Below are 13,696 nucleotides of genomic sequence, written 5' to 3'. Positions count from 1 at the left end.
TTTTTGAGTGGTGTGAGTTGAAAGAGTTACTGTCCCTTTCATTCTTCTAGACCGTTTCTCTTCCACTCCTACTATTACTTTCCCTCTACCTTTTTGTTTTTTCTAAGTCTAATAGGAACAACTGGATAGTCGAGTTATTATCCCACATAAATACAAAATAGCCCCGAAACGGTGCCGTCTGGGTGGTGGTATCCATCTGAGAAAAAGTAACATTAGTCTTCTCCTCAGGTGAAGGGTTACTTATTCAAAGTAGTGCAATATCATGGCAACTCATTGTGAAGGTATTCACAATATGAGATATAACTTAAAACAATGCCGCATTGCTAATATTCTGTTCATTCAGATTTGGCTATGTTTTTTTTTTTTTTTTTTTTTTTTTGATTTGGTAGTTGTTGGCGCATTGGCTTCTGTGGCCATATTGCACCTCCCAAGGTTTTTGCAGTACTTTGATCCAAGCCCGAGGCGGGAATCGAACCCGCGACCTTTGGGTTGCCGGGCAGGTACTTTACCCACTCGGCTAGCCCGGTCGGCTTTGGCTATGTATTATTGATGCTTTCGCACTATACTTATACATAGTATAATAATTTGCTTGATTTTACAGGCTACATTTTCATTTCTTTGGATAAATCAATCATTGTTTAAACATAAACTAATTTCATTGTTGAGAACGTAACTCCTATTTTTAACATCATATCTATGGGAAACAAATTCCCGCTTTACAAGTTTTCGCTTTATGAGCGTGCAATAGGAACGAATTAACTCGTAAAGTCGGGAACTACCTGTATATAAAATATGTAATAGTGCACATCATAATTACTGTAATTATAACCATTAAAATTACTTTGCTAGGCCACTCTCTTCCATTTAATTACTTCTATTGTAAGAGACTATTCTGTTATATTTCTTTAAAGCAACCAATTTTGGAGTTGACCTTTCCTTTTATCAGCCATTTTTAAGAATTAGCATTAGCATTAGTAGAGGCATTTGATGCAAGAAAGCAAGCTTATGCAGCATCAGCCAAAAAAAAAAAAAAAAAAAACCCACTTCCACTTCACCCCTCTGTTCGTTCAAAATACATGTCCAGCTGAGCCTTAAACTTATTTAGGCTATCAACCTCCACCACAAGGGATGGAAGTCTGTTCCACCTACCAACCACCCGCTGGCTAAAGGCAAATTTCCGCACATCTATCCTACATCTGTCTTTCCTCAATTTGAACTTATGCCCTCTCAGGTGATTATTCTGAGCGAGAGGAAGAATCCCATCAGCACTGAGCATGCTCAAACCATTCAAGGCTTTGTACACCTCTATCAGATCACCTCGCTGGTGCCTAGTCTCCAGACACGGTAATTCTCAAAACTTAAGCCTTTCTTCGTAAGAGCCCCCCTTTGTTCCATTCACTAATCTTGTTGCCCTTCTCTATACTCGTTCCAGCAGCTCTACATCCTTCTTGAAATGAGGCCTGCAGGCCTGTATACAGTACTCTAGGTGTGGCCTGACCATTGCCTTATACAAGGGAATAATCACCTCCTTATCCCTGCTAGAAAAATTCCTATATATCATTGACAATACACCATGAGCTACTCTTGCAGCCCGTCTGCACTGCTCAGAGAACTTCATATCTGCCAGCACAACCACCCCCCCAGGTCCCTTTCATTCTCTACCACTGTCAGTGTAGTACCACAGAGTTGATACATTGCTCTGGGGTTGCTGTTTCCCATATGTAGTACTTTACATTTGTCAATGTTAAACTTCATTTGCCACCTCTCAGCCCATCTGCTCAACCTTTCCAGATCCTGTTGCAGCAGCATAGTGTCAGTAGTGTCCTTGACAACCCTGCCAACCTTCGTATCGTCTGCAAACTTGGACATTAAGCTTGATTATACCATCATCAATATCATTTATAAATACAGAGAACAATAAAGGACCCAATACTGAACCCTGAGGAACTCCACTAATAACATTAGTCCATGATGAGCAGTGTCCATTGATTACCACTCACTGTCTTCTCCCCCTCAACCACCCCTTTATCCATAGCAGCAATTTGCCTCCAATGCTACACTACTCCAATTTGTGCAGCAGTCTTCCATGTGCAACAGTATCAAAAGCTTTTCTAAGGTCAAAGTATATAATATCAAAGTTATTCCCTGCATCCAGTTCTTTTGTGACTGCATCATAGTATCCAATCAAATTGGTCAGGCAAGACTTCCCCTTAACAAAACCATGCTGTGTCCGAGCTATAACTGAAGTCTTGTCTAGATGATCCTGCAGTGCTTCTTTAACCAGTGCCTCCATTAATTTTCCGGGAACAGAAGTTAAACTCACAGGTCTATAATTACTTGTGTCAGCCTTTGATCCTCCCTTGTGAATTGGGATCACATTTGCACATCTCCAGTCCACGGGTACCTCCCCTGAGTCCAAGGAAGCTCTCATAATTATGGCTAAGGGTTTGCTTACTTCCTTTGCTGCCTCCTTTAATATAACTAGATAGATCCCATCCACCCCAGGTGCCTTTCTTGTGTTTATCTTCAACAATTTCTCCTCCACTTTACTCTCAGTTATTACAAGATTCTCTAGCTTACTGCTAGAATTGAATACAGCTTTGGCATTCCCCTCACTGAATAACTCCTCATGTGTTAATGTCGATGCAAAATATTCATTTAGCTGCCTGAGCAGGGTCATCAACAGTTGACCCATCGATATCAAGTGGACCAATCTGATTCATCCCCTTCCTTCTAGAGTTTACATAAGTAAAGAACTCTTTGCTGTTTTTCTTCGCATCCCTTGCCAAGGATCTCTCATAATCTGCCTTCGCCTGCCTAACCTCCTTTGTAACTTGGTTACAGATCAACTTGTATCTATCATAGGCTTCTGTGTCACGTGTTAATTTGTATGTATCCCATGCATTTTTCTTCTCTGCCATATGCCTCATTAGTTCATCTGACATCCATTTAGGCCTAAACCTTGAACAATATTTCTTAGTTGGTATTTAAAGCCTAGTAACTTCCAAGATAAGTTCTTTGAATGCTTCCCATTTTGCATTTGCTGTTAGTAACATCATCAGTTGGTCCCACTGTATAGAATTTAAATACTGTCTCAGTCCATTGTAGTCGCCTTTACGAAAGCAATAACCCTTCCCTTTACCCCTAATGGTAGTTACCTCTTTGAGTAAATCCCACTTCAGCACACTGTGATCACTGCCACCTAGTGGTTCATTTATCTGCAGATTCTTAATGCATGAAGAATCACTACTGATAATCAAATCAAGAGTATTCCTCCCTCTAATTGCCTCCCGAACATGCTGATGTAGAAAACAATCATCCAATAAATCCACAAAAGCCTTGCTAGTGTGTGAGTGACCAGCCCCCAAATTCCAGTCAATATCTGGGAAATTAAAATCTCCCATTATAAGACTCTCTGATTTACTGGCCCACTCTATTTCCCTGCACAGTTTCTTATTATACTCATCAGAGTCATTAGGCCTATAGCACACTCCTACTCTCAATTTTGATCTCCCAATGCTTATGTCACACCAAACTGACTCAACACAGTGCACTGTTCATGTATATCAACTGGATGTACTTCTTTTGATTTTATGTATTTCTTAACTAATAGCATAACCCCTCCTCCCTTCCTATCCTGTCTATCCTTTCTGTAGACATTGTACTCCCCAAATTCCAGTTCTGCATTCCTTATATCTGTGTGACACCACGTCTCTGAAATCCCAACAATATCTGCCTTTGATGTTTTGAGCAATAACTCAAATTCATCAAATTTATTTATTAAACTCCTAGCATTGGTGTACACGCAAGTATACATGCACCTGCTCTTCCTCTTAGCCACCCTTACAAAACCCATGTTTTTACTTGTACCCCCATGATTCCCAGCAGTCTCTGAAATATCCTGCATCTTATTTTCCAGGCTGCTGCTCATTCCAATAGAAGCAGTGCAAGAATCACTTTCTCCTCTGCCAGTGGCTACTGGCAATCTATTAGTCCTTGTATCCCCCTCAATCTAGCAGTTTTCCGACCCACCTAACACTGCCTCGATAGCATCAGCAAACATTCTTGCACCCTTTCTATTTAAGTGTATCCCATCCCTGTAGAATTAAATGATCAAATATGCTTAAAAATCACCAGAAAACATAAACAGTACATAGATACTATTTCAGCCATCCCATAAATGCAGGTCAAACTGCCATAAATGTATTTTTAAAAAATTTAAACTGCAGTTTGATTTCTAAATGATTTTCATGTATGAACTTTTTTTAATCCCTCCTGTATCAGCACTATATTTGTACTGTTTGAAGAAATGCTGGTATAATAATTTAAAAAATGAAAAAAAAAAAAAAAAGTCAAAGGTTCTGGTCAAACTGCTGTAGGTAATAATACAGGTAATAAGTCATTAGTAACATTACATTAAAATTAATACAGGCAGTAACATTAAATTTATACAGCTATTCCTCAACATAAGTTGAGGAATGCCTGTATAGATTTCAAAGGACATGTTTACACACTGAAATAATTTTTCACCTATCTGTATAGCAAAAATAGAAAGATCACAAAGGGAATAAAAAAAAATAATAATTTTAAGCGCACATAAGTGATCACCAATATTTCAGATGGACAATGGCAAGATTACTTATGGTTTTCACAGCAAATGATAGTGTGCAGTTTAAATCCTAATTGCAGGTGTCTGGTATGAATTTTAAGAGGTTTCAGTAAATAAAGTTGGAGAGCATGATGAGTTATGTATCTGCTATATGTTCCTTGTGTCTCGGCAATGCACAACTCTCTCACTCTCTTTCTCAAAGACAATGACTAAATTATATTAATTGCATAATCTGACAATAACATGTTATATTTTCACATATTTTATATCTGTTCTAATAATAAAGCACATTTCTGAACTGTGACTTTGTATAAAATAAGATTTTTTAGAAAAAGCTGCTACTTTAAAATAGGATTCTAAAAAATTCTGCCACTTTATCTAAGTTAAAATTTAAAAAAAAAATTCAGTCCTATATCAGCATTTTATTTTTGCGTAAATGAAGTGAGGGTCGAGGGAAAAGTATTAGCAACATAGCCTTACACCTGCAATGATCTTTTAGTATCATATAGGAGACGGTACTGCTATTGTTTGCATTAATAATATTAGGCAGAAATTTATTGTTAGGTACGCAGCATGTAGTTGAAATAAGATACAGATTAGTAAGGTATCTAAAATAGCAATCACGAACCTAAAACATTCATGGATCAAGAGAGCTTGCACATTGCCAAATGTGCTGCCTACAGAGCAAAAGTGTTACAAATTGTTGCTATATGGGTGGAAAGCTTTTTGGTCCAGTTGTGACAAGTTACATATGGTGACTCTTGTGTAATCAGCCCACAACTGAAGAATGCAGAGCACAACTTTATTGTCTTGCTACTGGAAGCTAAAAGATAGGGGGTGAGTTAGCTCAGTCTGAAAGTTGGAGTAGGTGAAACAGTGTTACACATTTTAAAATTATCCTACACATGCACAAGATCACAGCAAACTGGTTTATTTGACAGAAGAACAAAAATGACATCATTACAAACTCACAATGGTACTTGAATCATTACTAGATATACAAAAGATGATTCATTCTTACATCATATCATTTGCATTAGAGAAGACATGGGCACAGGCCTGCCAACACAAATTGATATGTCCAAGCAATGAATGATGCCATCACAAGCCTCCTCAACTAAAAAAATAAATAAATAAAATGGCAAGAACAATGAAATACAAAGTGATCATTTCTGGATGTTGGCTGAGAGGGTACCTCATAATGTTGTGGCAAATGGTACCTGTAAATGAATAGTACTACTGCTCATTATTTAGCACTTGCAACCAAAACTGTTTAAAGGCAGAGATATTTGTTACATATTTTGTCTGCAGTTTTGCATGACAGTATACAATGCTATGGGACAGCATCTGTCAAGCAGCTTTTGAACCAATGAAACTGAAATACGTTGAAACAGTTTTGAAACTATTTTTCGTCATGAACCCTTTTGCAAATCTAAATCTTCCATAAAATCCTAATATCTTTAAAAACTATATTATGTGCACAAATTAAATTAAAAAATTGGTGATAAAAAATTAATGAAATGTTTCCAAAACCTCATGGCACCAAAGAAAACAATTTGAAAATCACTTCTGCAAGCAGTTATGAACCATGGCTATTTCTTAATTAATATTAATATACGAAGGATATTTGTAAAGTTTGTGGCCTATGTGTGAAGGATTTATTTGAAGAGTCCGGTAATGTTACTTTTCAACGTAGTTTCCTTTGGAGTCGATACACTTTTGCCACTGATGCTGCAATGCATTGATTCCAACTGTGAAGAAAGTTTTTGATTTAATGCATCCATTGCAGCAATGACATCACTGTTGGTAGGAAAACGGATTTCAGCAAGATATTCTGTAAAAAAGGGTGAAAGTTAAAATGGTGATATAGGTGGTATACATGGGGGATGGTCCAAGGTTTCAAAGCCACACCCATGCAGTGCAGCCATGACAGACACGAACAGGCACACTGTTCCGAGTGGAACAAGACTCCTTTTTTGAGTTTTCCTTGGTGTTTGTCTTTGATATTTTTAGGCAAATACCACACAAGGTCTGCATAATATGCTCCTGGGAATTTCTGACCTTTCGGAAGGTAATCTACTAGTAACACTCCATCAGAATCCAAGAAAACTGACACCATCACCTTGCTGGCAGAAAGAATTAACTTGGCTTTCATTAGAGGGGAGAAGACTTGGGTTTCCAATGTTCAGACTGCTTCTTTGTCTCTGGCTGGAAGTGATGGAAATGTTTCATCCACAGTAACAAACCTTGCAAGGAAATTTAATGAATCTGTTTGAAAACAACACAAATGTTCACTTGATTTGACAACTAGTGCATTTTTTAACTGTTGTCAACTACAATGGGACCCATCATGTTGACACCTTTTTCATTTTTTCTTTATGAAACCCCAAACGAGAGGTATTAGAACCTATATTACTTAGTATTGTGCATAGGCTGAAGGTTGAGAAGATGAAAGAAGACACTTGTTGAAATTAGACTTGAACTTCGGTAGATTGTAATTTTCAGGAAATTACGTATGAAGGAAGGTTGTTCCAAAAAAATGGAAGTTGAAGGAGGAAGAAGAAAAGTTGGTTCTGTGAGTTTGAAGTTGGCCAGTAAAAGGATGTTGACTGGTGGTGGCACGTGTTTGGATTGCTTTGAAAGAGAGAGCAGGAATTATAGAAGCCAATTCAGAAGAACAATGTCCATGGAAATCTATATCTATAGAAAAGGCATGCAGCAAAAACAGACCATCTACAAGACAGAGTGTAGAGGCTCTTTTAGAGATGAGTCATTAATTAACCTAACTGCCCCTTTTTGAACGGAATCTACAAGTCTGGGAGAGTTTTTAGGGGCCCCCCACACCAGATGTGGGAACAATATTCCAGGGAAGGGCAGATTTGCAATTTGTACAGTGAATAGATGTTTGGAAGAAAAGTAATGCCAAGAGTGAAAGAGAAAACCCAGTTTTTCAGATGCAGAGGAAGCAATATTTGTAATGTGCTTATGCCAAGAGAGATTAGAAGTCATGGTAATCCCCAAGAGAGATATATAACTTTGCCTAGAAATCAGAGTGCCATTGCAGATAAGCATAGGAGCAGAAGAATTCTTTTTGTGAGATATAAGACAGGACTGAGTTTTAGAAGGATTGAAATAAACTAAGTTATCTTTTCACCACTGGAGAATTACCTGGAGATCAGCATTAAAGGAATTGGTAGTGGATATTCGAGAAATTGAAGCTGTTTGTGCAGGGCAAGGTTTCTCAAAATGGAAGGTGTAAATGCAATGTGCTATCAACAGTAAAACTATGGATAGGGTTTCAGGTCAACAGAAGGTCATTAATATAGAGGAAAAGAGTGGGAGAAAGAACTGAATCTTGGAGAACACCAGCATTGGTGGAGAAGATAGAAAGCCATCAAACGTCACCCTCAGTGAGCGGTCAGAGAGAAAACTGGATAACCAATTATAAAAAACAGTTGGCAAACCATAAGATGGAAGCTTCTTTAGAAGACTTTATGCCAAACACAACCAAAAGCCTTTGAAATGTCAAGAGGAACTCCTTGAGTTTCAAACTTTTCCACTGAATTTGCCCATAGATTGGTAACCTAAGTCAATATTACCAGTGGATCAACAGTGACAGAATCTATACTGGCAATCGTTGATCAGATGGAAGGTTTCTAGATAGTTTTAAGGGCTGGTGGTTAATTGATTTCTCTATTACTTTAGAAAGAGTAGAAATAAGTGCAATGGGACGATAATTGGATGGGAGGGATTTGTAGAAACTGGCTGGATATGAACAAATTTCTAAGCAGAAGGGAGAATACCTTTGAAATAAGAATGTGAAAAAAGGCAACACAGAACACGAGAAAGTTCAGGAGCACAAGTTTTAAGAAAAAGTGAAGAAATACTATCAGGACCTGGAGCTTTATCAACATCAAGATTGTTCAAAATCCTTCTGACATCCTTTTGGGAGAAGACCACAGGAGGCATTCAATGGAGTGTTCTGGGAATGTGGGAGGTGATTTACCATGATCATCAATACACGAGTTAAAAGAAAAATAAGATACTAGCAGGTCGTCTTTGGCTGAAGTGGCAATAGAACCATCTGGTTTTGACAGAGGTGGGAATTGAGAGACAAAAGTTGCAACCAATAGCTTTGGCAAGGGAACAAAATGCTTGACTACCATTTGGACAAGAAGCAAGTTTTCTACCCTTAGCCTATTCAAAATCTAGTTTGGACTGATTAATAACAGCTTTATAATTGTTGAGAGCTTTGGTGTAGGCAGAAAATGAACATGGAGATTCGGATACAAGCCAACTACAATACGCAACATTCTTCTCTCGAACAGCCTTAGCACATTTATTGGAAAACCAAGGTTTAGATAAAGTAAGGGATTTTAAGGTGGAGTGTGGAATAAAAGATTTCATCCCTACAAAGAATATTTCACTGACACGATCTGAGCAAATGTTGACATCAGAAGATTTGAAAGAATCTTTTCAAAAGAAGAAAAGAAACCTCGCAGATCATCCCATTTTGCATTCTTGTAATGCCAAAAACATGAAGTTGAGAATGGTTGAGAGAAAGGTTCCATTGGAGAAGAGACCATCACCAAGTTGTGATCTGAGGTGCCTAGAGGACCACTCACCTCGACCATGTACTTTGAAGGATTGTTTGTGAGAAAAAGATCAAGCATGTTGGCTGTGTGTTTAGGATTGACTGGTATTCTGGTAGGTAAATGAACAATCTGTGCTAGATCATTAGTAATTGCAAAAGCCTCAGCATCTCGACCTGCTGGGTCGATCTGACTAGAAAACGGAAGCCAGCTGGAGTTGTGAACATTAAAATCACCAAATAAAATTACCTCACTGTTAGGAAAGATGGACTGGAGAAAGTAAAGTTTCAAAGAGAGGAAGTCAGAGTTCCAAGTGATTAGTGGAGTTGGGAGAATGATAGAGGCAACAGATGAATTTGACAGAATGTAGTAGTAGATTGATTTTAAGCCAAAGATCAAAAAGAGAAGATTCCAAATCACTAAGTCTCTAATAGGGAATATCAGAACAGTCACATGCACAAGTACCACCTTTGAAGTGAATAATTTGGAAAACTGAGATGAGCAGTGATTGAACCAACTGATAACTGGGATTCTATCAGAAAAAGTACATGGGGTTCGGAAGACTGTAACTGGAAATGGACATCATTAAGATTAGAATTGAGACTATGTATATTTGTGAAATGGAAGAGGAAGTGTTTGGGAAGTTTAGATCTTTTCGCAGATGAGTTTGTTCTATTATTTTGACAATTCATGGTGTATTCGGAAGCAAACAAAAGATGGAGATAGCAAGCTGTATGAAGTAATGAAAAATTTGACATGGCATACACATGGTAAGAATATACCCAGCTCCTTGACAATGCCCCACATACACACTACTTGGACTCCCTCCAGTCACTATCTGGCAGAGTAGGGACACCAAAATTATACACTAGCTGATCTGGAAGCCTCCTAGAGAGTTACCATTAGGTTTGGTCTAGTGGACTATCTAGTAGCTGGTCTGCAAACACCGTTTTAGAGCTGTAGCCTCGAAATGTAACGAAGATGGATCTTGCCACGATGGCCATCATAACCTAAAAAGACATCAATCATACTGTATGATGGAAGCGATGGGAGGGTTGCCAGAGCTTTGCTCTGGAGACTAAAGATGGGTTCCACTACCTGTCAGAGCAAGAATCTGTTTTTACGTGGTACACATATTCAGATGAGATGCCCAAAACGCTGGCAATGTACTGAACTGTGACTCTTCAATCACTCATCACCAGATCATGCACACTGAACAATTTCTGAAGTGATGGATATTGCAGGTCTTTGACAGAACTGGTCATCTTCTAGGCTCCCTTCCCCCATTTAAATTCTGTTGCCCACTTCTTAACTATGGACTAGGAAGGGGCATTCTCCCCAATGTTGTAATCATAAACTCATGAATGCCTTTTGATGTTAGTCCTTTCCCCCCCTCCCAAATATTGGATGATTGCACGGTGACTGATTTTGTCCATCTTTCCTCATTCACAACTTTGATTTCCAGGCCTGTAATTTAAAAAAAAGATGTTATTGGAACTGCATTTTAACACTGAACCTCTAGCCTTTCGTACTAAGGCCATGAATGTTTCAACTCCACCCCCCACCCGTACACTTTGAAAATCCTCATCCAGACTTTTTTTTAAGTTATCTGCTCTTCTTTCCTTAAAAATCAAAAATAATAACAAACATCACAAAATCATCTCATGTTTTCTCTCTCTCTCACACATGTTGAAATTCATCTCATAAAACATTCGTTCCATTAAGGTTCTTATGGAACCCTAATTAATTTCCATAGACCATAATTAAGAAACTAGGGTCCCACAGAAGCTAATTTGAAAACTAATGCACTGGAGCATCCTCTGACTTGAGTTTCTGTGACTTTGAAAATTAAAATTTTGCCAAAACAAAAGATTGGTCTTTTGCAAATATCAATATAAACCACTTTGCAAATGTATCCTGGTTAAACTGGGTATTAAAAAAGGTTATACAGATAATCTTTAGTGGTTATCTGTGTAACCCTTTGATTTAAATAAGCAGTAGTCACACTGAATGAATATAATAAATAACTATAAAAATTACTACTACTTTTTTTTCAATCCTCATAATTATATAAATTACTATTAAATGATGAGGAACAATGGAAATACTTAAAAGGACAATTTTTACCTTCTTTTTATGTTTAATTGCCATTAATTCTTCATGACTTGGAATATTACTAGAGACTTTCATTCGGTTAGGTCTAATCTGTGGGGTTTTTCTTTCCTGTTTATTAGAGAGTGATGCCATAATTGCTGCTGTAGGTTCTTCCTTTATTAACTGTTGTCCCAGCAAGTATCCTGAAGCACCTACTTCAACAGGTAATTCTGGGATACTTATCTGGTTTTCTAATTCAGAAGGAGGTGAGTCTAGTGACAAAATATAAACATTAATTATTCAATTTCAACATATGAGCAATATTTAGTAATCTCTTAAGCATATTTCAAGAAGAGGAAAAACCCAAGAAGTAGGAACAACAGTAGAAACTACCTTATATTTCCCGATGTTTCTAAATACCTTAAGCAGACAAGCTATTTTCATTGAGTGTCACTCAATCTGTGACATATAAATGTAAATTTTGTAAACAGTGAAAACTTTCAAATGTTAAATCTGAATTTCCAAATATGGTGACATATAAACAGCAAGCAAAAACATACTCTTTCTAGTCATATGGAGAATAAAAGCTAAAACTTAATTTCATAATACATAATTGTATTTCAGTAAGATATACCAGTCTCAAATGGCTGTACTGTAATTCTGCATATACAGTAAAATCCTGTTACAGCAAATGCCACTTTACTAAATTCCAGCTCTAACCAAATTTCGCAAGTCTCATTTCAATAAAATTAGTTTTACAAAAATTCAATACAACAATACACAGTCTGATCATTTAATTTGCAGAATAGCAGTACCACTCTGTAACTATTCAAAATTCGGTGAACTTCTATCAGATAGAAGGAGAGTGTATATCCAACAAATTAACATAACTTGCAATTGTGTTAGTATATCCAAGGATACCCTAAAACAAATGCAAGTTCTGACATGTTTGTGGCTGCAAAGTGCCCAAGTTATGTGCTGTTAGTGTGAACCATTTTGTGAGCTACATAATGGAAGATTTGAAGACGCCATTTTGTTATTTGCTATTGTGTGGGATTGGGATGAGTGCAACAGAGACTGAAAGAAATGCAACAGAACTTCAAGAACACTTCCATTTTAAAATGGCACCGGCACATCAAAGGTCAAGAATCTTTGGCCGCAATGACCATCTCAAAGACTTATCAAGAAATGGCCTCCAGGAATGCTTCTGTGGTGGGTTTATTGATAGTGGAAGTGTACATATGTCATTTGAAGGAGAGAACACTGGCAGACCTTAGCAAGAAAGATTAAAATTAAGGTAGGTTAATTCTGCAAATTAAATGATCAACCTGTGTATTTTCAAAGTCCACCTATGCACAAAGTATTTGTTTACAATGAAGGAAAAATTATATGTAGACAACATAAACCATGAACGGTTGGTGCAAAAAAATATGGAGGAAGGAATATGAAAGAAAAAATGCATTTGACTTTCACATGTAGAAATAACTCTTTAGAATAAAAGAAAGTGAGGGATGGCAAAATAGTTTTGCACCACATCCTCAACATTATCCACATTCTTGAAAGATCATGCTCAAACAAAATAATGCTCACACATACACGAAAAGCAGATATGGGACAATAACAAAAGCAGATTTGTTACAATAAGTCCATGTTTTAATGAGTTCAAAATGTTTGCTCATTCAGAAAAATGCATTAGGATTAGCATTTGATCAATGATTTCAACTAGAGGAATACCTCATTAATTTGAAATTCAAGGGACCAAATATATGTGTTTAAATTTAAATACGTTTGAAGTACGTGTACAAGATAAAAAAAAGTTAGTATCAATATTCTTATGGCATGGTTATGAAGATGCAACTTGTGAATGAAAATAAAATAAATCAGTATGTTCTTTAGACCAGTGTTTCCCAACCTGGGTCTACAACATTTGTGCCACGTAACTTACTGTTGTTTGTTTTGTTTGTTAGTTATTTAGGAGCATTAGCAACTAAGGCCATATTGCTCCGGGATATGCGGTGGTAATTCCCTGACCTTTCTGCAGCCACCGTATTTGGTGGTGATGGGCCCGAACCCCGGTCTAATCAAGAAGGGTGTGCTACGCACTGCTGCTCCTTCCCACCTGGAAGGAGCAACAGTGCGTACAGAGGCGCCTCACGTAACTTATGACAGTGATCTGCAGACTAGACAATAACACAGAGCTTTTTGCAGTAGCAACAATCCCATTAACAGTGACAGGAGATACAAGTAGGTCCATAAAAACCTAACATATAATAAATATGTTTAAGTATAAGCATATATCATTGTATTTAAGAAGTAGTTTTTAATATATTTTCATGTATAGTTTAATATTTTTTGTAGTCTGTGGCCTCTTCCTCAAATATAAACATAGTCCATAACCAGA

General features: G+C 37.3%; 1 protein-coding gene across 3 annotated transcripts in view; it reads right to left on the bottom strand.

Moving 5' to 3' along the window:
* Positions 1–13,696, bottom strand: part of garz (Sec7 domain-containing protein garz) — a 229,355-nt gene that overhangs the window by 120,565 nt on the left and 95,094 nt on the right. For all 3 annotated transcript variants that reach the window (XM_090378119.1, XM_090378118.1, XM_090378120.1), the window contains exon 13: positions 11,329–11,567. In XM_090378119.1, the coding sequence (XP_090234245.1) occupies positions 11,329–11,567 (239 nt within the window). The remainder of the gene's footprint in view (positions 1–11,328; positions 11,568–13,696) is intronic.

The sequence above is a fragment of the Mastigoproctus giganteus genome, chromosome 7 (assembly GCF_048544385.1).
Source record: "Mastigoproctus giganteus isolate SK-2022 chromosome 7, ASM4854438v1, whole genome shotgun sequence".
In the NCBI taxonomy this organism is placed as follows: Eukaryota; Metazoa; Arthropoda; class Arachnida; order Uropygi; family Thelyphonidae; genus Mastigoproctus; species Mastigoproctus giganteus.
This window is presented reverse-complemented; position numbering and strand designations above follow the sequence as displayed.